This window comes from Calidris pugnax, unplaced genomic scaffold, assembly GCF_001431845.1.
Source record: "Calidris pugnax isolate Ruff unplaced genomic scaffold, ASM143184v1 scaffold211, whole genome shotgun sequence".
NCBI lineage: Eukaryota > Metazoa > Chordata > Aves > Charadriiformes > Scolopacidae > Calidris > Calidris pugnax.
Window position 1 is genome coordinate 8,156,206 of NW_015091083.1, and position 23,292 is coordinate 8,179,497.

The 23,292-nt window shown below is 45.9% G+C and overlaps 1 protein-coding gene across 1 annotated transcript in view; it reads left to right on the forward strand.

The window, feature by feature from the left end:
• Positions 1 to 15,279: 15,279 nt before the first annotated feature.
• Positions 15,280 to 23,292, forward strand: part of RCOR1 (REST corepressor 1) — a 44,629-nt gene continuing 36,616 nt past the window's right edge. The window contains exon 1 of the mRNA XM_014957638.1: positions 15,280 to 15,371. Within this exon, the coding sequence (XP_014813124.1) occupies positions 15,329 to 15,371 (43 nt within the window). The 5' untranslated portion in view covers positions 15,280 to 15,328. The remainder of the gene's footprint in view (positions 15,372 to 23,292) is intronic.

Below are 23,292 nucleotides of genomic sequence, written 5' to 3' on the forward strand. Positions count from 1 at the left end.
CTGTTAAAAACAAAATTTTAAGATTTGCCATGATTGTTAGCTACATTTTAAATATAGTCCTTACTGTGCCTCCAAGTTTGGCAAAAACGGGAAAAACCAGACTGACTTGTGAAATCTGTCGGAAAAATGTGATCCAGGAGCTGCCTGCATTTCAAGGGCACATTAATTCTGACTTGGTGTTTTTTGGGAATGAATATTTTCCTTACAGATCCCTGTTGAGCCAGGCCGTGTGCAGGCAGAGGGAGAGGGACTGTCTGTGCCTTGGGGAGCTTGTGAGCTAATGAATACAAGTCAGCTCCAAGGAGAGCTGGAAACAGACATGAGTTTTCAAGATCTGATTTGAAATATTACAAATGTGTCATTTATGGGCTCCTGCTTGGTTCCAGCATTTCTGAGAGTGGGATGATGAGGAAGGATGACCCACAGCTGGGGCTCTAATGTGGGGCCCAGGAAACCTGGCCCAGCTCCTGCCAGCCTGGCACTCGGCGCTTTGTGCGTGTGTGTGTTGATAAAAGCTCTCATCTGCTGGTTAGGGGTGCTGTGAGGATAAGGACCTGGAAGACTGTCATGGATGGGGGTGAGAGGAGGATATGCAGCCGTCACAGACGTTGAGAAGTCGGATTTGTGTGGGTTAAACTGGGCATGCTCGCAGCCTGTTGATTGCAGTTGCACACCCCATCGGTGCATGACTCAGTGCTGGGTGGGATTTGATATCTAAGCTTCTTGTACACTCACGTTGGCCCGGGGACAGGTGTCTGCTTCTGGAGGAGGCTGCGCGGGGAGATGAAGCTGTGCTCTCTTTTCAGAGGTTGCCATCTCTGTCGCTCTGCCAGATGGGCCACTTGTGTAACCTTCTCCAAAACCAGCTTTGGGTCAAAGTGGCTGGGTTAGTTTAGTGACTTCAGCACAGAGGTAAGGACTCCCCTGCGTGTGCTTGTAGGGCCCAGTTCATAGAATCATAGAATCATTCAGGTTGGAAGAGACCCTTGGGATCATTGAGTCCAACCATCTACCCTACTCTACAAAGTCCTCCCCTACACCATATCCCTCAGTACCCCATCTAAATGTCCCTTAAACACATCCAGGGATGGTGATGAGTTCTGCTGCTCTTGGAGGGTACTACCTCCAGCAAGGAGGTGCAGTGGTGGTACCTTCCTGGATGTCCAGCCTCTCCGCAGCACCCAGCTGGGTTTGGAAGATGTGTGTCTGCCGCTGTAATGTGATGGGCTTGTCTCTTTACAACTTTGAAAAGTGTTGGTGTTTGACCCAGGTTTAAAAGAATAATAATGTGAGAAATCTTTAGTGTCTCTGAGAGCTGACTGCTTAGCTGTTGCTGATTGATTCATTCTGCTGTGTAAAATAATTTGCTGCTGCCAAGAGTACAGTAAAACGGAGAATTTCTCTCTCATTTGACCTTTTGAGTGGACTCTTGTCTGGATGGAGACACCAGTGTGTCCTATCTGCATGCCCTTCACAGTACTGTATCATCAAGCAGTAACACGGTCACACAATTCATAAGCCATTGAGCATAGCTGGGTTTCTGTGATTATTTTTTTTCCCTGAACTCCTGAGATGTAGGGTGAGGAGGAGGAAAAGTGCCCACACCCCATACTCATCGGAGACCTTAGTCAGATCTGTTTCTGACTCTCTCTTGGCCAGGGTTTTTGGAAGTGCGGTAGAAAAAACAAACCAGTTACTTTGTTAACCAAAAATCTACATTTTTATATTGCTAGTGCTTTCTAGGCACTGGCTACTTCCACTAATCAGTGTAAGTTATCTCAAAAGGATACTTTCATATGAACTTTGAATGGATAGGGAGGGAAGAGGTGTGGCTAAAAATATCAAAAAGTAATCCCTCTGCTTTGCGAACACTTGAGACACTGGATTTTTCTTTCTTCTTGCGTTGTGGGCAATAGAAGCAGGCCAGCTGGTCCTTGCTGTGTGGGAAAGATGAGTAAAATGCTGCTTGTTTGGGTTCCCAGTGCTTGTGCAGGCCGATGGATGCCAACGTTTGAAGCTTTGCTGGGGAAACCAGGTCTGTTCTATGAGTAAGGAGGTTCAGGCTCAGAACCTCAGGCTCAGCTTCTAAAACTCTGGTGGTGGGAGTGACTCTTCTGAGCAGAGGCAAAAGCACTCATCCCTCTCTCCCATTTTCTGTTCCTCTCCTCGTTCCCCTAAGGGTGCTGGGCAATGGGAAAGGGAGGCTGGAGACAGGGAGTGGGGAGTACTTGGGTCAGTGGTTGAAACAGCATTGCTGTTTAGTGGGAAAGGGAATGGGGAGGGAGCTGCAAGGTCTGAGAAACCCTCTGTTGGCTTCTTGCTCCTTGTGTCATGTCTCTTGGGGGAAAAACCTTGGGAATCCAGAGGTGTCCTAGAGTCGGGGTTTGGAGAGGAGCCACTGCACACTTCTCACACTTCAAATAAAGCAACACTTGTATATTCCCCATTTCGAATTACGTATCTTGTTATTTTTGTTTCTCGCTTTTTATTTTTACTACTAACAGCTGGATTGTCCTTTTGTCAGTGTGTAAAAGACAGTATGTGAACGGGAGGAGGGGGCAGCTGGGGGAGTCTGGATGTCTGCTGAATGGGGGGGAATGGGCAACCTGTTCGGTCTTGTGACAGCATGGCTATAAAAAGGACAGGTGACACTTGTTATATGCTAAGTAATATTCAGGGAAGGGGGGGCAGGGTAGGGTGGAACAGCCCTTAACTGTATGTGTACGGTAGTGGTCTCTAAATTAGCTGTTGCCTTTCCAGATAAAGATCTTGGGAGTCGTAGTGGTTTTTTCATCAACTCAATGGTAATAGTGAAAAGGCAAGAGTATTGTTAAAAGCTGTTATGAAAGCATATGAGAACAAAACAGAACCTCATTATGGCAGGTTTTATAAATCCTGTGGTGTATCCTCTTCTTGAACACCGTGTACTGTTCTGGTTGTGCCCTGTTTCCATCCCTCCCCCATGCATACATGCTTCTCAGAGCTGTAAGATATCTAGTTAAAGTGCAGGAATTGTTCTTCCCTGTCTCTGGACAAAGGACAAGCAGAAAAGCCCAGATTGTCCAGCTTGGAAAACAGATGACCAACAGGAGTGTGGTCGAGGGGGTCTGTAAAACAGCAAGAGACACGGAGGAGGTGAACAGGGCACAGTTATTCTCTGCTTCTCAAAAGGCAGGAAATGGGGCCACCAAATGAAATGACTGGGTAGCAGCTCCAGAGCTGAGAAGGGAGTGTGTGCATGGGCTTTCTTTGTTCTCCTTCAGACAACAAACATATAATTAAATTGAAGCACTCTGCCACAGGATGTTGTAGATGCCAAAATTACAAATGGGTTCAAAAAGGATTAGACTAGTTGATGGACTTTTTTTTTTTTCTTCTTTTCCCCTCCCTCCTCCCATGAAGAGCCATTAAATCCAATGATGCAGATACAGTGCCAGGCTCAGGAGGTCTCTCTGCTGGTCCTGGTCTCGTTATTCCTAAGTGCTGCCTGTGAATAATGGGCAGGACTGGGCCCAAACAGCTCTTCTTGCTGGGGGTAAGGAAAACACAACGGAGGGGTAGGAAGAGCTGAGGGCTGGCTTAGTAAAGAAACGGGAGACCATATGAATGTGGAGCTGTGTGTGTAGGAGTTGCTGATTGTCAAGGAACAGGGGAGGCAGCAGAATCAAGTTCTATCTGTGATGGAAAGAGAGGAAGATGTGTTTGTCTTACTTGCTTCCTCATCAGTAGACTGTTTGGCTTCAGATAGATTTGGCAGTGCCTGGGTATTTGTCGGCAGCACAGGGCCTGGCACTTGAGGGAACCGTGCTATGTTATTGTTGTTCCTTGTTTGTATGTTAAATTCTATACGTGGATCATACTTGCATACATGTAGGCGTGCCTGTGTGACTTCTTGGTCACTTAAATGAAAGTGGAAGGGGAATAGTGTGGAGGGAAGGAAGGAAATCTCTTCTTGTTGGGGCAGCATTCAGGAAGGTTGAACAGAAACCAATAGTAGTTGGCTCGTGGTGGCTTGGCTCAGCTTGTCGCTTGGCTTTCAGAACTAATGGTGTGCATGCATTTACCTATTTTTAACAAACTTTAAAATGCTTTGCTGTGTGGCTCTGGAGATCCTGCCTTGATGTTTTTTTTTTGTAGGGTTGTGAGTGTCCCCCCCCACTCCCCCCCGGTTTGGTGTCAGGATGTGAGGCACAGTGTGGTAGCTATGGGTTGTGGGGTGGTAGCCACAGAGTGTGTGTGGAGCCCAGCAGGCCCCATGTATGGTGGGGTTTTTTTGTTGCTACTGGCAGGGCAGCATGGGCCTGGTCTCATCCCAGTCCTCCTGATGGAGCTTTGGAGCTGCTGTGGCTCTGAAGGGCAGCCTTGGGAGGCCATGGATGCTCTCAGTGATGTTGTGGGGGGAGAAGTGTGCTTGGGAGGGCAGGGAGCCTCGTGGGTCCGACCCGACACGTGGATTTTGCTTTGCTCTGGTTGCCTGGTTTTTGCCTGTACGTTCAGGATCGCTGTAGTATAGTTACTAGCTGCCCTCCTTAAAAAAAAGAAAAGGCATATAGTGCAAATTTTTACCTTCTTAAAAGGGTTTGCAAGAGATCTATGGAAAAATCTTAATCAAATGTGCATTTTCTACTCGGGCCTGGTCTCATCCCAGTCCTCCTGATGGAGCTTTGGAGCTGCTGTGGCTCTGAAGGGCAGCCTGGGGAGGCCATGGATGCTCTCAGTGATGTTGTGGGGGGAGAAGTGTGCTTGGGAGGGCAGGGAGCCTCGTGGGTCCGACCCGACACGTGGATTTTGCTTTGCTCTGGTTGCCTGGTTTTTGCCTGTACGTTCAGGATCGCTGTAGTATAGTTACTAGCTGCCCTCCTTAAAAAAAAGAAAAGGCATATAGTGCAAATTTTTACCTTCTTAAAAGGGTTTGCAAGAGATCTATGGAAAAATCTTAATCAAATGTGCATTTTCTACTCTTAATTTTGTACTTAACTCTCTCTTTAAACAAACTCCAACCCTTTCACGTTTCAGTACAAAACCCTGGCCATGTCTAGACAGAACCCCGTTGTGATTAGCAGAGGTGTGCTCCTCAATACCGAGTGTGTGTGTGGGGAACGTTCATGCTTCTGATGTTATGTTAATGTGTTTCCTGCTCCTGTACGGGTTGTAGGGCTCGTGTAGGTGGAACTCGCTGCTGAGCTCGTGTTGGAATCTCCAGGGCTCGTGTGCGCAGAACTCGCTGCTGAGCTCGTGTTGGAATCTCATGCATGTAGAAAAAACAATTTTACACACTTAGAGTGTATATTGAAAGGCTGTTCGCTTGTATAGTTATTCAGACCTCATCTATGGCTGCACATTGGTGCCACCTGCTTGCAGGAAAGAATGAGCGGACTCCTATTATTCAGGAAGAAGGGGAAAAAAAAAATCAAGGCGAGGCCTCAACATCTGTTCTGGCTTTATTGTTCGGTCTGGCCTGGGCTGTGGGCAAAATGTAGGCCACAGCTTTTGCTTTGCTGCTAGCTTTTACACTGGAAAAGCATCTTGGATCAGATGTGTTCTTAAAAAGTTTAAAATAAAATTAAGAAAAAATAATACAAAGACGTGAAGTTCAAACTTAGTGTGGGTTGAACTTGATTACCGTAAGGAACAGGAAACTGCCTTGCTATCCAGGCTTTTTCTTGTTTTCTCTTCCAGTTCTTCTAATGGTAATGATTTTTATCACTGCAAAGTGACCTTTGTAATCGTTCCTGGATGATTAATCTTTAACTGGGTAATTTTTAAAGCAATATTTTTCACGCTGTTGTAACGTGTGATACCGTGGGTTTTTGTAGCACAGCACCTACAGTTATTCTGAGGCAATAAGGCCCTTCAGCCTGTGTTTCCAGTGCTGCTGCTCTGTATAGAAACCCAAATAGTTGCCTTTGTTTCCCTAGGCAGATACAAAAATGCCCTCAGAACTTTATTTGCATATAGATTATAGTGCCAGCCGGGTGTAGTCATGTATAGGAAGAGCTAACCGCTGCTTAATTTATAAGTTTTTAATTAAAAAACGCTCCTCAACTTGCAGGATTCCAGTCTAAAGTGTTCTGCTGCATTTGATGCTGCTATAGTGTGTTATGAAGATGGTATTTCTATGAGGTACCAGCTCCTATACTAGGCAGTCCTCAGAAAATACGAATGAGAGGGGATCACAAGCATTATCTGCTGACGTGGGGGGAAGTCACATGCAGAAGGAAGTGGAGATGGGCAGCAGAGTTCTTCAAATGTCTTTGAGCTGCTGCTTGGGACACCAGTGCCAGCAGTGGGGAAAGAAGGTGGAAGAAGCTTTTCTTCTGACTCAATTTTGTTGGAATTCTCTTGTGCCACATAGGTATTTTGTTGTATCGCAGCTGTGTGTTTACAGTTACACTGTGAGCCTGAGTAATATCAATGAACCAGGGAGAGGGATTTTTTTAAACTATGGGAGCCTGTGCCTCCCTTGTCTTATTTTGTTTAACTGTCATCATGGGTACTGTAAACAGGGGATTTTACCCTATGCAATAAATACAAGGTGTGCATTGATAAAGAAAATACAGGGTTGGGAATGGAAGCACTTGTTTAATCTCCCTTCATTAGAAATAAATACATTTAGACTTGGTCCAAAACTGCTTTAAGCAGCATTCAACATCTATGTTATTATATGTCAGCTCCAGCTCTTCCCCAAACAATAAGAACTTCTATTCGCCTTTGGGTATTATACAATACAACTTATAGATAATGTTGAGGGTTACATATTAAAAGGACGAGGTGTTTCTTAGTCTTTCAACCTGCAATATATGAATTAAAAATGTGTCGGTACCAGTTATGGGGGGATCAGGAGGTGCTGTTAGTAATGCAATAGCCTTTGTCAGTGGGAATCTTGCCATTGTGTACCTTGAGGATTTCAGTTGTTGTTGTGTAAACTTTAATAACTTCATGAAATATGTTGTTTGGATCTGGAAATCTTTACTTACCTGTTGCCTTGCAAAAAGATCAGTACCTGAAGAATTCCCTGTGCTTTTATGGCAAGTGGTTTATAAACTTTGATTTCCCCATATTTGCCTTCCAGAGAAGGTACAGAAGTGTGTATCTGTATCAAGCACCTGACAGTGGACATGCTTTTCTGAGTTACCTTTTGTTACTTCTAAATAATGGAAGAACTGACTGGCTGCAGATTCCCACTCTTCAGTGGTGTGTGTTGCAATGTTCTCACATAGTCATACGTTAGTGTGTTTTTCTTTGAAACTCAGAGGGCTTCAATAGCTCTGAAATGTCTTGTGCAAACAGCAGCAGCGAAAACTCACATTGAAGATTCCTGAAAGGGTTATGGAGAAGTCAGAATGCTGGAGGCCACCTGGCAGAGCTTCACCCCCACCTTGGGCAGGATGGAGCTGGGAGCAAAGTGTGTCTTGGCATCTGCAGGAGATGAGGGTCATCTCTCCAAGAGGTTGGTACAGGTGCCAAAAGGAAAGCACAAGGCGCTCGTGAAGGGCTCACAGCCCCAGCTGGAACGTGCAGCATCCCTGGGGAGAGCCGCGAGACAGAGCAGCTCCCTTAAGTGCAGGAACTCAAGTGGGAGCTGGCACCACTGCCTTGCACAGAAGCAAAATAATAGGCAACTGAGTGATTGGTGGCTCTTTTGAGAGTCCTCGGCTCCCACTGAGTTTATTCTGGCATGTTTCTTCTTTAACTTGGAGAAGAAAAATAAAATGGGATGCGCCAGGCTGGAGCTGCACAGCGCTGGGCTCCTGTTTGCTGGCGGGCTCTGTTGTCTTTCTGCCTGCTCTTCCATGTACACTGTCATTCCACCAGTGGTCCCTAAGACAGTCTAAACTGGTGCTGTGGTTCAGGGAGGTGTCCTGCCTGTCCCTGCTTCCTCCTTCCCTTTCCATATCTCTTAGGATATGCGGTATGGTGCTGGTGGAAGGGGAAACAGCTTCCCTCCCTCTCTTTTGCTGTGGTTCTCTGGCACCGTCGCGTTGGGGTGAAGCCCTGTGGGGTGAAGGCAGAGAGGGCCCGTCCACGTGGGGCTGCTGCTCCCTGTGCACCCTCTTGGCTGTTTGTCTCGTCTCACAGCCAGCTGATTTGATTTAATAATGGGGGAAAAATGCTGTTTGCTTTCTATTTTGCCAGGTTACTTCTAATGAATGTGCTTGGCTTGGAGGGAGAAATGCCAGAGTCAACACAGGATGGGGAGGGAGAGGCAGGGAGCACGAGTCAGGAGGGCAGAGCAATGCTGGCTGAGCAGGACCTTCTCGCCCTTCAGAAGTGGTGAAGCGCTGGACAGATTCAAGCTGTGAAGTGCAAGCTTCACCCTTTGGCCTTTTGACACAGCTCTTCAGAGGCTCTTAGTTCCTCTCCAAAGGAGATTCAGGTGGGATGAAGGGAGGGGTATTCCTGCCGGGCACAGCTTTCCTCCTGTACTGATGCCAGCTGCTCCATGGCTGACTTGGAATTGGGGACAGGTCAGAAGGATGGGGAAGGTACTCTCTGACCTGCAGGGGCGACATCATGTGTGTGGTGCGGTGGCCTTTGGTAGTTTCTGTTTGGAGACATGCATGTTTCCCCTTCATAGAATCATAGAACGGTTAGAGTTGGAAGCGACCTTAAAAATCCTCTAGTTCCAACCCCCTGCCATGGGCAGGGACACGTCTCAACAGACCAGGTTGCTCAAAACCCCATCCAGCCTGACCTTGAACACTTCCAGGAAAGAGGCATCCACAGCTTCTCTGAGCAACCTGTTCCAGTGTCTCACCACCCTCACAGTAAAGAATTTATTCATGATATCTCATCTAAATCTCCTCTCTTTTGGTTTAAAGCCATTACCCCTCCTCCTGTCACTACCCTCCCTCTTAAGAATCCCTCCCCATCTCTCCTGTAGGCCCCCTTTAGGTGCTAGAAGGTTGCTGTAAGGTCTCCCCAGAGCCTTCTCTTCTCCAGGCTGAACAACTCCAACTCTCTGAGCCTGTCCTCGTAGGAGATGATATCTCATCTAAATCTCCTCTCTTTTGGTTTAAAGCCATTACCCCTCCTCCTGTCACTACCCTCCCTCTTAAGAATCCCTCCCCATCTCTCCTGTAGGCCCCCTTTAGGTGCTAGAAGGTTGCTGTAAGGTCTCCCCAGAGCCTTCTCTTCTCCAGGCTGAACAACTCCAACTCTCTGAGCCTGTCCTCGTAGGAGAGGTGCTCCAGCCCTCTGATCATCTTTGTGACCCTCCTTTGGACCTGTTCCAACAGGTCCATGTCCTTCCTGTGCTTCTGGCTTTTCCTGATGGGTGTCCTGACTTTACAGCACCCTGATAGAGGTGGAGAGAGAAACACTTGGTCCTTTCAGACCCGCTTTCTTGTCCATTTGCAGCAGCTCTGCTGAGCGTGGTGGCTGAGGAGCCTGCAGGGCACACAGGCACGTCTTGGCTCATGCAATGTTCCAGAGAGAGCCTGAACAAAGATCTGTGGTTTCATGTCAACACAAATGTATTCATGATGACAAACTGTGCAGCACGTTCAACACTGAGCTTATTCATACAGTCCAGATTCCAGCACCGGTACAACTTTGGTTTGCTTAAGAGAAAATATGAAGTTACAGTATCTGCAGAAGAACCCCTCAGATGCAAGGAGAAACCTGCATATTTCTTGGTGTAGGGAGGGGGTCCAGGCCCATGGTTTAAGGTAATAGACACATCAGAGCAAGGGACTTATCAGAGCACTTGAAAGGAGATTTAGAGCTTGGAGGCCTTTAAGTTTCTTGCAAGTTCTACCTTTCCCCTCCGTTTCTGCAGAGGGTCCTGGCAGGATTGACCCTCTGCTTTCTGGCTTGGAGCAAGTGCAGCAGGGGAGTGTGGCTCTGGAATGAAGGGAGTGGGTTTTAAAGAGTTTTGGGGCTTGTGGTGGTGTTGTTGTGGCTTTTGGTCTTTGTGTGTGTGGGTTGCTTTTGGGTTCTTTTTTTTTGTATTGACAAAAACCATCTTTGCTCTCAGGTTTTTTTTGTTTTTGTTTTTTTTTCCCCTGTATGAGCTTTATGAGCTGGGATCACTCAGGTTTGGTGTCTGAAGTGGATTTACCCCGAAGGCTTTTTTACTGCTTGGGTAAAGACAGTGGGACCTTGCATCCCACGTGAATTCTGGCACTGGAACAAGGTTTAGGGGGGGTGCTGCTTGTAGGAGCAAGTGGTTCTCTTGGGGTTGGAGGAAGCATCCATGATTCTTCCCAGACTTGGGACAAATGGGAGAATCAGCAGTTGTAAAGTGATTACAAAGTGTTTGCTCCCACAACAGCTGTGATAAGGAGCTAATGGCTATGGCAGAGACTTTAAAAATACCTGGTGGGTAGCCTAGATGAAAGTGCAGGATTAACTGAAATGTCAGATGATCTCGTCTGCCAATATACAGCTTCTCCAAACACAAGTTGCACTGGTTTAACTGCAGTTGCTTAAACAAGCAAACCCCATTGATCCTAAATTGATCTATTCCCCTAAAAAAGAGTAACCCTTGCCCTCCTTATGTGGCTATTTTATATGAAATATAGAATGGATTAAATTGAACTGGCTTTTGAGCTTTGTCACTGCAGTGTAGAGTGTTTGAATTCACCCTGTTATCCTTCATCCAGAAGCAGGGGATGGGGGAAGGAATTCTCCGTGCTGGTGAGCCTTGCAGCTGTGCTTGGAAAGCTGCAGGAAAGGGATGTAATAACCACTCTGCTCTCAGCCCCCTCTTCCCCTCTCCTGGCTGTTGCTCTGAAACAACCATTTCAACGTGCTTCCAAATTCTGAGCAAGGTCTTAAGCTCTTCCTTGCTACATCATGTACATCCTCGGTACATCGGGAAAGATGGGGAGGGACTCTTTATCAAGGAGTGGAGCGACAGGACAAGGGGTAACAGTTTTAAACTGAAAGAGTGGAGATTTAGATTAGATATTAGAAAGAAGTTCTTTACTGTGAGGGTGGTGAGACACTGGAACAGGTTGCCCAGAAAAGTTGTGAATGCCCCATCCCTGGAGGTGTTCAAGGCCACGTTTGATGGAGCTATGAGCAACCTGCTCTAGTGGCAGGTTTTTTTTGTTTTTGTTTTTTTTTCCCCTGTATGAGCTTTATGAGCTGGGATCACTCAGGTTTGGTGTCTGAAGTGGATTTACCCCGAAGGCTTTTTTACTGCTTGGGTAAAGACAGTGGGACCTTGCATCCCACGTGAATTCTGGCACTGGAACAAGGTTTAGGGGGGGTGCTGCTTGTAGGAGCAAGTGGTTCTCTTGGGGTTGGAGGAAGCATCCATGATTCTTCCCAGACTTGGGACAAATGGGAGAATCAGCAGTTGTAAAGTGATTACAAAGTGTTTGCTCCCACAACAGCTGTGATAAGGAGCTAATGGCTATGGCAGAGACTTTAAAAATACCTGGTGGGTAGCCTAGATGAAAGTGCAGGATTAACTGAAATGTCAGATGATCTCGTCTGCCAATATACAGCTTCTCCAAACACAAGTTGCACTGGTTTAACTGCAGTTGCTTAAACAAGCAAACCCCATTGATCCTAAATTGATCTATTCCCCTAAAAAAGAGTAACCCTTGCCCTCCTTATGTGGCTATTTTATATGAAATATAGAATGGATTAAATTGAACTGGCTTTTGAGCTTTGTCACTGCAGTGTAGAGTGTTTGAATTCACCCTGTTATCCTTCATCCAGAAGCAGGGGATGGGGGAAGGAATTCTCCGTGCTGGTGAGCCTTGCAGCTGTGCTTGGAAAGCTGCAGGAAAGGGATGTAATAACCACTCTGCTCTCAGCCCCCTCTTCCCCTCTCCTGGCTGTTGCTCTGAAACAACCATTTCAACGTGCTTCCAAATTCTGAGCAAGGTCTTAAGCTCTTCCTTGCTACATCATGTACATCCTCGGTACATCGGGAAAGATGGGGAGGGACTCTTTATCAAGGAGTGGAGCGACAGGACAAGGGGTAACAGTTTTAAACTGAAAGAGTGGAGATTTAGATTAGATATTAGAAAGAAGTTCTTTACTGTGAGGGTGGTGAGACACTGGAACAGGTTGCCCAGAAAAGTTGTGAATGCCCCATCCCTGGAGGTGTTCAAGGCCACGTTTGATGGAGCTATGAGCAACCTGCTCTAGTGGGAGGTGTCCCTGCCCATAGCAGGAGGTTGAAACTAGGTGGTCTTTAAGGTCCCTTCCAACCCAAACCATTCTATGATTCTATGTAGCAGGAGTACTTGTGCTATGTGTCTTTATGGTGGGGTCAGCACTGGATTTGGAAGAATGCTTGTTGTGTTTGCCTTGCGTGTAGGGGATGGTAAATGTGGGGGCTGTGGGCTTGAGAAGGGGTGATGGGGAAGATGCGGTGCTGGAGCAGGGTGGCAGGCAGTCACCTGTGGTACTAGTGAGGGAGTCTTGGCCTCTGTAGATGTTTGAGGAGCTCACCCACCCACACCATACCGAACATGTGTTGGCCTTTAGGTGCTTCTGTCCTTTTCAGAGAAGCATGAGCTTTAACTTAACCCTACTGGGTGTGTTGCACTGGCCCCTGCCTCTGTCGAGGAACGAGGGCTGAGGGTGACAAATGTGGCCTTGGGTGGAGAGACAGAGCAGAAGAGATGTCGCAGGAATACCAGAGGTGCTTCATACCCTTTTAAAGTGCAGTGTTGACCTGGCTGGTAGTTGCTACCAAGAGGCTGGAGGGAGGCAGAAGGGAAGAAGCTGGGCTGGGGGAACTAGGCAAAAAGGGGTTCTGAGGATTGCATGAAGGAGATTCTTGTTCTGGGTGTGAGGTCCAGGGAGTGGTTTATCCCAGCTCACGGGGAGGAGATGTGGGTCTGGAAGGAGGTAGCTCCTAATCCAAGGCACTCCTGTTGCAAAGGGAGGTCCTGGTTACCTTGTTGGGGGAGCTGTGATGGAGGATGAGGAACATATTTCACCAGCCCTGCTTAGGTGCCGTGAGGTTCCACCGTACCTTGCTGAACTGGTTGTCACCTCCCAGGGCTCACTGTAGTTCACAGCCAGGAAGGCTGTGGTGCTCCCTCTGCAATGCCCCAAAGCATCACTTGGGGTTTTAACCGTGGGAGGTGAAACTTCACCCACCATACTGTGGGTGAGCTGACCTGGTGGTGCTCTGCTCCCGAAAGGGACAGCCAGGCCAGGACGTGCGCCTGACCTGTTGGGGAGGAGGTTCAGCCTGCTAAACTAGGAGAAAACTTTTCCATTTTCCTGAGTTAGGTGGGTTTTGCCAGTTCAGCGAGAGAGACTGTGGTAAAGCCGGGTGTTAAACCTCACATCTGGCTCCTGAACTGTGGTGGGATACTGGGAGTGCATTGGGATTTGGGTGGAAAGACCTGACTGATGATTTCTGTCTTTGAGGTATTTTTATGAGATGAGAACGTGCTTTTCAGGGTAATGCAAAGTGAGGAGAGAGACTTTCATTCTGCATTTTGAACCCTGTGCTAGACGTCAGTAGGACAGACCATGCTGGATAGGGAGAGTGAGGAGCAAAATTTGATGAAGGGCAGGCTTAAGTTTGCCTCTTTCTTTACATTCCGGACCTAGACTTGAGATGAGGGAGAAAGTAAAATTTAATCCCCAAAGTGTTAGGACTCTTTTTTTTTTTATTATTATCTTTTTTATTATTATTATCTTTGGGTGAAGTTGTAATTTTAACTTGAGTATTGTAATTTTAAATTCAGACATCCTTTGCGTTCTGTGAAAAGACCTGGTCTCCACCCCCATCTGTCACCACCAGAGGCTGTTGTTGTCTCTTCTCTCTCCTATTTTTCTGCCTAGTGTAGACAGTAATGATGCACGGTGCACAAACTATCATGTAGGTTAACCTTATTATATTAACCTTATTAATAACCTTAGTATATTAATCTTATTTTAAAAAAACAAAACCCCAAACTGTGTAATAATAATGGTGTTTGTCATGAAAATCACATTGTTAGTTCGATGTAAATACATTGCTGGCAACTGGTTATTTTTAATACATGCTATTTGTGCTTGAAATTTAATGTTAGTGTATTTTTGTCATCTAAACCCTGACTGTTCTTAGCTGAGCAGATTTCAGGTTAAAAACAGTAGCTAAACCGTGAGCGTTCGTAGCATTGTAATTACTGAACTTTCCGATGTGTCGAGGTGAGCAGGAGCCGGGTGCTCTCAGGTCTCTTTCTGCTGCAGCAGAGACATGTGAGCAGATGATGTTCCGATTTTCATCCCCTGTGCCATGAGACCGCGTCCTGGTGTTGCATCTTTCCTCTTACTGGATCTTTTCTGACCTGTTTGTTTAATGCATCATGAAGTGGCGGTGCTACGTCTAATTGCACAGCACAGAGAAAATAGCATTGTGTTGAAATATCGCATAAAATTTCAGCGTTACGTGACGTTTCGTAGTGGACGGAGTTCTGTAGGCAATCTGGTTCATAACAAGACCTGCAAGTTTCTCTGGGCCGGGGTGGGTAGTTGAGCTGTCTATGTGCTTGCTGACTCAACAGAGCAAGCTTCCTTCTCTTCTCCAACTCCTCCTCCTCCTCCTCTTTTGACTTCTTGTGACTGAATAACAACCGATTCACAAGAACTGGCTGTTGAAATGTGCCTTAGCTTGAGGTTGCTCTTTCAAACTACGTGCAGCTGTGGTTCTTCACCCGAGACTTTCAGAGGTCTCAGGCTCGCCAGGTGTTAAGCTGGTTAAAAACGGACTTGCTTTATGAGCGTGGGTGCGTGTGCGCAGCGTGGGTGTGAACGCACAAGAATTTCTCTGGAGGGCTCGAGCAGAGCACCTGATTCTGACCTGGAGGGGGGGACCCCATCTGTGTGTGGGATGGAGACACAGAACGGCTTCTGGGGCAGGGGAGGAGGTGCTCAGAAGTGAAATCTGGGTGGTTCATCTATGTGTCTACCTCAAAGTCTTAATGTAGCTACGCAATACGGTCTCATCATGACAAGGGCTTGGAGCCTGCTGCCTGAGCCTAGCTCCTCCCTTTTTCATTTAACGATGGCTGGAAGAAAAATAATCATGTATGCTGGAAGAGAAACGTTAATTAACTTTTAATTTAGATCTAATGTATGCTTCTAAGTGTACTGCATGAAAGAGTGAGCGTGCGGTATCTGTCATGTTACATAGGGGGTGATGCACTGAAGAAACAAGGAAGAGCCTCAGGTCTGAATGGGAAGATGGGGTTTTAACTCTGCAGATGGGTTTTGTATCTTGATTAAAAGCTGCAGATGTGTGATAAGTCACTTTTATATCCATTTTGCATCTCAAATGACTTTCTCTGTAACTTGGTTTGTATCTGTTTTCTCTTAAGCCAAACTCGCGAGGCGAAGTCAGGAGAGAGAGAATCTCGGCATGCTGGTCTGGTCACCTAACCAGAATCTGTCTGAAGCAAAATGTAAGTCTCTTCAAATACTCTTATTCCACCCTTCCTTTACATATATCACTTCAAGAATGCAAAGTTGCCACTTTCAGTAGAGAGTTTATGTCTGTGACCTTTCCATTATGATTTGAAATTAATTTGAAAAAAGAAAAGCCTACAGAGCAATCCCCCAGAAGAGCTGTGTTCCCCACTGCGCAGCTGCTCAGAGCATCAAATCCATGGAGGCAGGGAAAGCAAGAGAAATGTGACACACTTTATTCCTTGGTATGAATTCTTTGAGATACTTATCCACAGGCCTACACAATCTGCTTTTTTGCTGCTGGTGCTGTAGAAAGTGACAGAAATAGCTGGGGAGAGCAAATTGAAAAGTATTTGGGGGGGGAAATAAATGGTAATTAGTAATACCTTTTTCCCACAAAGATACAAATAAAATCCACATCTGGAGCCCATGGAGGTTTAAATGCCAGAACAATTGCAGTGCCTTGGAATTCCACGTGAGGGCAATTACCAGGGCTCTGTGTGTGTCTGGGAACAAGTCTCAGTGCTGCTGCCAGATGGCAGAACTAGTGTTTGAAAGGTTTGTCTAGCTACAGTTCTCCTCATGAATAAGTAGGACTCCTTGATTAAAGGGCTGCTGTTTGAATGCAGTAACTAAACCTAAGTGCTTTTGGGGGAGGGAGCTGAAAGGAGCTATTTTTGACTTCGTGCTTGTACCTTTTTTTTTTTTTTTCCTTTCTGATTCTGGGACCGAGAATAAGAATCTTGCATTCCTGTTCCTCTGCAGTTTGCGGTGGCACTATTAAGTTGATATCTGGTTTTCCCCTAGACCTAAGTGGACCGAGAATAAGAATCTTGCATTCCTGTTCCTCTGCAGTTTGCGGTGGCACTATTAAGTTGATATCTGGTTTTCCCCTAGACCTAAGTGCTAAGATGCCCTCACACACTTGTGAGGAGGTAGTGGCATTTGCAAATTAAGGCAGCAGAAATTGTGCACAAAATGGCTCTGTCATGAAAGGGCTGGGCTCTGCCCTGGGGCATTTGTTCCAATGAGCAAGTTGCCCCTTAAATTACAGAAGGATGATGGTACTCTGATCTACAGATAAAAAGGGCTTTGCAAGTATCATGTCTGCTTTCTCTCCTACCAGTGGTGTCTTGTCTGCTCCCTGCTGGCTGTTGGATACTGAGCTAAATAAGACTGATGAAGAGAGGGATATATTTGACAGTTATCCACAGCTAGAAACCTCTAAAAAGGTAGAAGAGTAAGAAACTGTTGCCTCCACGAAAAGGAATGACTGTTCATGGGTCATCTGTGCCTGTAGCTGCCTCTCAAGTCTGAGTCTTTTGTATCTCAGCTCAGCTTTGGAACATTTAACTCCTGCCTGATAGGAAACAGGCTTCTTGGGGAGGGAGGAGAAAATAGAGGGGAAGGAGTGAAGATGTATGGAATTGAGTAAAATAATCTGTGACTGAATATTCTGTGACAATTGGCACAAAAATATGCAAGGGTATTATAGAGCATAAAAGGGATATAATATCTCCTAAGAAGATGTCACAAACCTAAGAGGTAATTAAAAATGTGCTATGACATTGATAAATAAAACCTGGGGGGCAGTTGACTGTTGCTGGTACAATAAAAAAGTTGGGGATAACAATATGAATATAAGAGGACAAGAAGAAATGTTTCAAAACCTCAAAATTTTAGTAAGAGTGTAGGCTCATCGGTTATTTCACCTTCCAAAAAATATAGAAAAAAATTAATAAATATTTCATGTGGTGTTTGGGGGAGAGAAGTACAATACTCTTGTGCCATACATGACACATAATAGAGAGAGATGGAGTTGTGAAATTTAGCATCTAGTAGTAGTAAAAAAACCAAAGGAGTATTGAGAGAGGTGGCTGAGGGAACCTTGGGGTGGCAGGAAAACTTCATCAGATGGGGAGAGGGCAGCTGTGCAGGGAATAAGAGAACAGGGTAAGAGTGAGCTGGTTTATCTTTGTCTTTTTGTCAATTTGAGCTGACACTATGGAAAGGTATCAGTTATTCCTGTCTCTACCTGGCATTACTTAAAAATGAGCTGTAAAAAACAAATTCTGCTGAAGGTAGCTGCTTTTGTTCTTTTTGAGACTAGAAATGGATTGATGGGTAGAAATAACTTTATAGCTCTAATGTATTCAGCCAGCTGTTAGGCATTGATTTGCCACTGCATGAGAGTCTGATTCAATCCCCCTTCCTTTCAGAAGATGGGAACCTCCTCCAAAACACCAGTGTTCTGCAATGGCTGTAGAGCACTTACTAAATGTATTACAAGCAGAGTTCTCTAATCTGCTTTATGGTTTATGAAGAAAGAACATCAGGGGACAGGAGGTCTCTTCAGCTACTCTCAAGTTCACTGACAAGTCTTGGCATTGTTGGTAGTGATTCCTAATTAAATGGGATCTGTGGGGATGTGTAAGAGGACTGATGATGATGATCAACATTTCCATCAGTGATAGGGGAATTGACATAGAATTGCTGTGGAGAGAAGCTGAGGATGAGCCATAGACTGAAATGATGGTAAATAAACTGAATGCTACTGATAGCCTTGTAGAGGGTGCTTTGGATCTTTTCCTAACTTGAACTGATGCCAATGCAATCAGCTCTTCATGACCCAGCTGAATCTCAGTACTGGAAGATCTGGCCTTATCTTCTGCATCAAGGGCTGATGTTTGGAAACAAGTGGCATGGAGAGCACTTTTGGGGACCCAGTGGGCAGGTAATTTGACAAAGCTTCCTGGTGTCTGCCTTGATGTGGGTGTAAAGAGAGTGAGGTGTCACTGGAACAGTTTGCTGCCTCTGCATCCAGCAGCATTCAGGAAAATGAACCTCAAAATAGTGGCTTTAGTGTTGAAAAACAGAAAAGGATGGAGATAGGAGCTACTGAAATGTTTTGGGAACTGAAGACGAAACAAACTCCATATGTTTTGCCTACTGAAGAGAGACTGAAAGGGGAATACTGTCAATTATTTTATCAAAGGGAAACTTTCCTGTAGCAAGAGATGAGCATAACACAAAGGGCTGCAAAATAAATGACTAAAACTTAATGCCCAAATACTTTTTTTTTTTTTGTGATCGACTATTGGAAGTTATCCAGGGTGTTGTGGTTTTGGCCAGATTGGCCAATCAGAATGACAGATGTCCTCCCCACCTTCCCCCAAGAGATGAGAGGAAGAGATAAAGAGATTTATGAGTTTAGAAAAAGAACTAACTGGGCCTGACCCTTCCGAGATCAGATGAGATCGGGTGTTCTCAGGGTGGTATGGATTCTCTATTTCTTGATTTTTATGATGTGTGTTATCCTTGTTGGGTGGAATCATTGACAGTGTGAAAGGAGCTGTGGACTCCAGGAGGCTGGTGTAGGCCCTTGGGCTGTAAGTACTATGAATATTAGCTGGCACATCCATTCTTAATATTGCTGTTCAGGTTAAGTGTGAGTGAACAAATCCTTCCAAACAGCACCGTGGTGGTACCTGTGCCTAGCTACTTTCATTTCTACTCCAAAGCCTTTAATCCATTCCATGCCTGTTCTTGTGATCTCATTAAAAGTCACAGGACGACTTCTTGTGGCTGGGACTGAATGTGAAGATACAAGATAGTGCAGCACAGTTTAGTTTTAGGTCTCTGCTCAGAGTGACCTGGCAATCAGTGAAACTCCTGGAACCCACCTCTGTTAAAGGTGAATCTGTGCCACAAAACTCTGTGGGCAGATCTGTGACAAGGCTCCGAGCAATGCACGCTAATGGGTTTGGCAGAGGGCTGGCTGAACTGGTGGAGGTTGTGGGAGGGTCTTCTGTAAGCTGCTGAAATGAGTCCTGGAAAGACCAGTATGTCAGCCAAGACCTGGTGGATCTCTGCATACCTGATCCTCCAGGCTCATACGGTTAGTTAAAGCTTGTTTGGATCTCATGCACCCTGTTTACTGGAGCAATGAGAAACCTTTTGCCTGGACGCCATGAAATGATGGATGTGGTAGAGAAGATTATGACAAAGAAAAGTATTTGCTGGCACGTTGATCACTTTTTTTTTATCCTGTGCCTTGTTAACCATTAATCCTGGGTACAAACCAGTTACTGCCTTGCCCATATTAACACCAAAGTGGAATGCTGCCAGCGTGTTCCATATCTACTGCCAAACTTCTGCCTTCAAGGGGTCACTTGCGTAGCTGTTGCCACCATTAGTGAGTAGTTCACAAAGTTAGCCCAAAGCTAGAAGTTTGTCTTGTCTCTTTTGAAGAAGAAAGAAAGAACTGTCATTGTGCAGTAACTGAACATTTGGACTTAAAATAACTGTTCTCCCCTTACAGCACACGGGGTGTTTGGAGCAGAGCTGTGGCTGGTGTCGCACCTCTCTCTTACAAAGAGCTTGCTCTCAAAATGACACTCTGAGAGGCTCTCTGAGGACTTGGTTCCATGGAGGGCAACTGATTTGGCTGTGCTGGGACACTGTCATGGAGGGTGGGGAAGGAGACAGGGAGAGAGGAGGAGAAGCGAGGTCTTGAGCAAGGTGACATTGAGGAGCAGGAACAGCTCGGTGGAAGACAGGCATCTGCTCTCCTTGAGTGGCATGTGGGGAAGGAGGGGGGGGGAAATCGTGAAAAATGCATTGTAACGATGCTGTGGAAATCCTGCACAGGATAGAGCTGGGCCAGCATGAAGCTATTAATAAAACAGCAGTGTCTCTCTCTGTGCCAAGTACGCCAATGGGTGGAACCATAAAAATGACATTGGGTTGGTTTAGAAATGAGCAAGTGCTGGCATGCGGCAGCTGCCCAGGAGCAAGGGATGGAAACCAGGCGGGAGGACAGGATGTGATGATCGCTTTTATGCGTCTGCAGTTCAAAGGTGAACTACAAGAGGAGAGAGACGTATTGTTTTACTTGTGATAAGCTCTCTTTTGAAAATCATTTTTCTGATTTCTCTTCCTGACAGAATTCGTGTACCGCTAGATGGGAGTTTTGGTTTCTTACTGATGTTGTAGTGGGTGGATTTATGGGGGGGGGGGGGTCACTGAAAAGGCAGGTGCTGTCCCTAATACCCATGGGACAGTGGGTCGTGGACGGCAGCTGAGTCCCCTGGCCTTGTGGTGCTGCTGCTGTTTGAACTGATGGTTGATCAGTGTGCCAACTTTGAACGCTCACCAGTGCCTCCCTCCCTTACCCTGTGGCATCTCCTCCTTTGAGGCTGCAGCTGGCTCCCTGCTCTACATTATGCCTGCCTTGGTGCGCTTGGAGAGGATTTAGACAGCCTCCTTCCCCCTCCGGAGGGGAGGTAGAAGTGCCCAGGGGACACGGGGACGGAGGAATGCCAGAATTAGGCGAAGCAGCGAGTGCGCCAACATCCTCGTGATGTGCTTGGCCAAACCCCATGGCTGGGGGGGAAAGGGAGAGGTCCCCAAATGTGGTGCAAAACCTGATGCTGGGAAGGCAGGAATGTGCCAGCTGAGGCTCTGATGGAGGAAGAAGTGCTGGTTGCTATGGTAACTAAGGATATTAACCCTCTGGTGTCTGGATGGGCAAGGTTTAGTTAACTGTGCCACAGGCTGGGTAACGGTTTGGGAACGTGGAGCAGAGGTGCTCCACCCTAAGAAGCCATGAGCTGGCATTCAGGATCTCAGAAGCCTATGTCCCAACAAGTCTGTAAGTGTGTCCTGATCGTTAGTGTGTCAACAGCCTTCTTTGGGTGAGAGTGAGTTTTGGTACCTGTCCTCTGTTGTGAAGGTGAGGTGAATCCCGGAGTTTCTGAGGGCAGGTGACAGGTTTATGTGGCCAGAGTTTTCTCCAGCTGTAGTTCAAGGGGTAATCTTTGCATAGAACAACAGGCTATGATTATTCTTCAGTTTCCCTTTCAAAGGGGACGTTAAACAAGCTTGAAAATCACCTATGTCTGAATTCTCTAACTTAAAATGACTGTCAGAGTAGAGGAGAGGGAAGTGTTTGTCTTCTCAGGTTGCTGAGAGTGTCTGATCATGCTTTGTGTGGCAAGTCTATTTTCAGTGTGTAGCTGAGCTATAGCTGTTTTAAGAAGGGCTTGTGCTTGAACATATTCTTTCTGCGTCGGCTCAATTATTTTCGCCTGGGAATTCTGTAGACGCATGACTCCATCAACTACCGTCATCAGTTCTCATTTTCCTTGGTGTAGGGTGCCCTAGCAATAAAGAAATGCAAGTGGAAAACCACATGTGGGAGAGAGTAGACTGACAAAAGTGATCTTAAAATCTCAGTTTTAAAAAACGAAGCCCTTTTTTTTAACAGGATGCATTTGAAATGGCAGAGATTAATGCTTCAGAGGTACCCAAGAGTTCCCGGCACAGCCTCCTCTATCCCCCTGCCCCTGTCCCCCGTCTCCCTGGTGCACAGGCACCCCTGCCCCAGGCAGTAGCAGTGAGGGAGAAGATGTAGTTTTAAGTCCCTCCTCTCCATCATGATGTAAACAGGCTTCCTGAAAACGGTTGGAATTGGGGATTTATTTTTGGTTCCCTGTCCCCTCCAACCCCTATTGTTTCTGTGACCTGGTTCATAACCCAACCCCACAAAAGGTTGTGTTGGTGCTCATTTGAGGGTGCAGCCACCTTGGTCGGGGATGGGAGAAAAGGAGCTGTTCAGGCTTTGCCACCAGAGGGAAATGTATTGTTGAACTCTTAGCTGAGCTTTTACTTTTTTTCTTTTTTATTTCTTTTTTTTTTTTGGCCGGCTAAGTGCTGTGGGAGGTTTTGGAAGATGGAGTGTATGTATATATTGTGCTTTTCTTGTTTGGGATTTTTCTGCTTGTTTGTGTCTGAGGTTATTTTGTTGAAGTTGGTTGGTTTTTTGGGTTTTTTTTGGTAGTAGGAAAAGTGTTAGCCTCAGAAAATATCTGCCAGGTAGAGCCAAGACTTCCAGGTCTCTGAGGGATGGACTTCAGGGGTTATAATTCTCACCTCGTGCTTACCTTTTGTCACTCAAAGTGAAGACAGCAAAAAAACCCAACCCAATCTTATGATCTTGCTGTTCGTATGTGCTTCCTCTCTAGAAATACCAGCTTGTTGGCTGTCCCAGTGACAGCAAAAAGGATTAATGGAAAAGCAGAATTGGGTTTATGTTTATCCCTAATCCAAATTTCATATTATGCAGCGAACCTGGCAGCTGTGAAGCCTGGATGCAAATACAGTAGCTGAAGAATACAACTCCATGAATTCAGAAATGAGAGAACTGGTGTTTAATTTAAGACTCTACTTGAGTTGAGCTGTAGAAATAATACAGGCATGGCCACTTCTCCCAGCAGCTGCAGTTGCTGCACTTCAGAAAACGCTCAAAAGATGAAGGTGAAGGGATGCAGTTTTTCATTTTAGCTGAGGCAACTTTCACTGCTTGTAGTAGCAATGTTGTGAACAGCAAAAAGAAGATACCAGGCTTCAAAGGCTGTGGGTGTATCCCAGAAATGGCTGAGGTGCCTCAAACTTAGCTAGTTTCCCCTTTGTTTGTCATCTACTGTGCTCGTTGCTGTTGCAATGCTGTGTGGAAATCTCAGAGAGGCTCTTTCATCATTATTGCTGCAGGTTGATATTTCTGGATCCTGAATGCATATTTTAATTAAGATGAAGTTTTAACCCTTTCACAGCAGTGGTTTGTATTGGAGCCAGGAGAGCGATTCGGTTTGAAAGGACTAGGGTGTGTGTTTGGGATGGATTTCACTCAAAGTACAGTGGATTATGTGTTTTGTGGGTTTTTTTCTGGGTTGTTTGTGGTTTAGGTTTTTTTAATTTTTATTTAAAAAAAAAAAAAGGATGATCTCTAAAACAATCTCTCCTAAGAAAAGGATGTCTTATCTAAGGTAGCTGTGTTATCCTGGAGGAATTTTTGCTGCTCTACTGGGGGTGAGGGGGGAAGAAGGGGGTAGGGACTATGACAGTCACTAGTTTTTT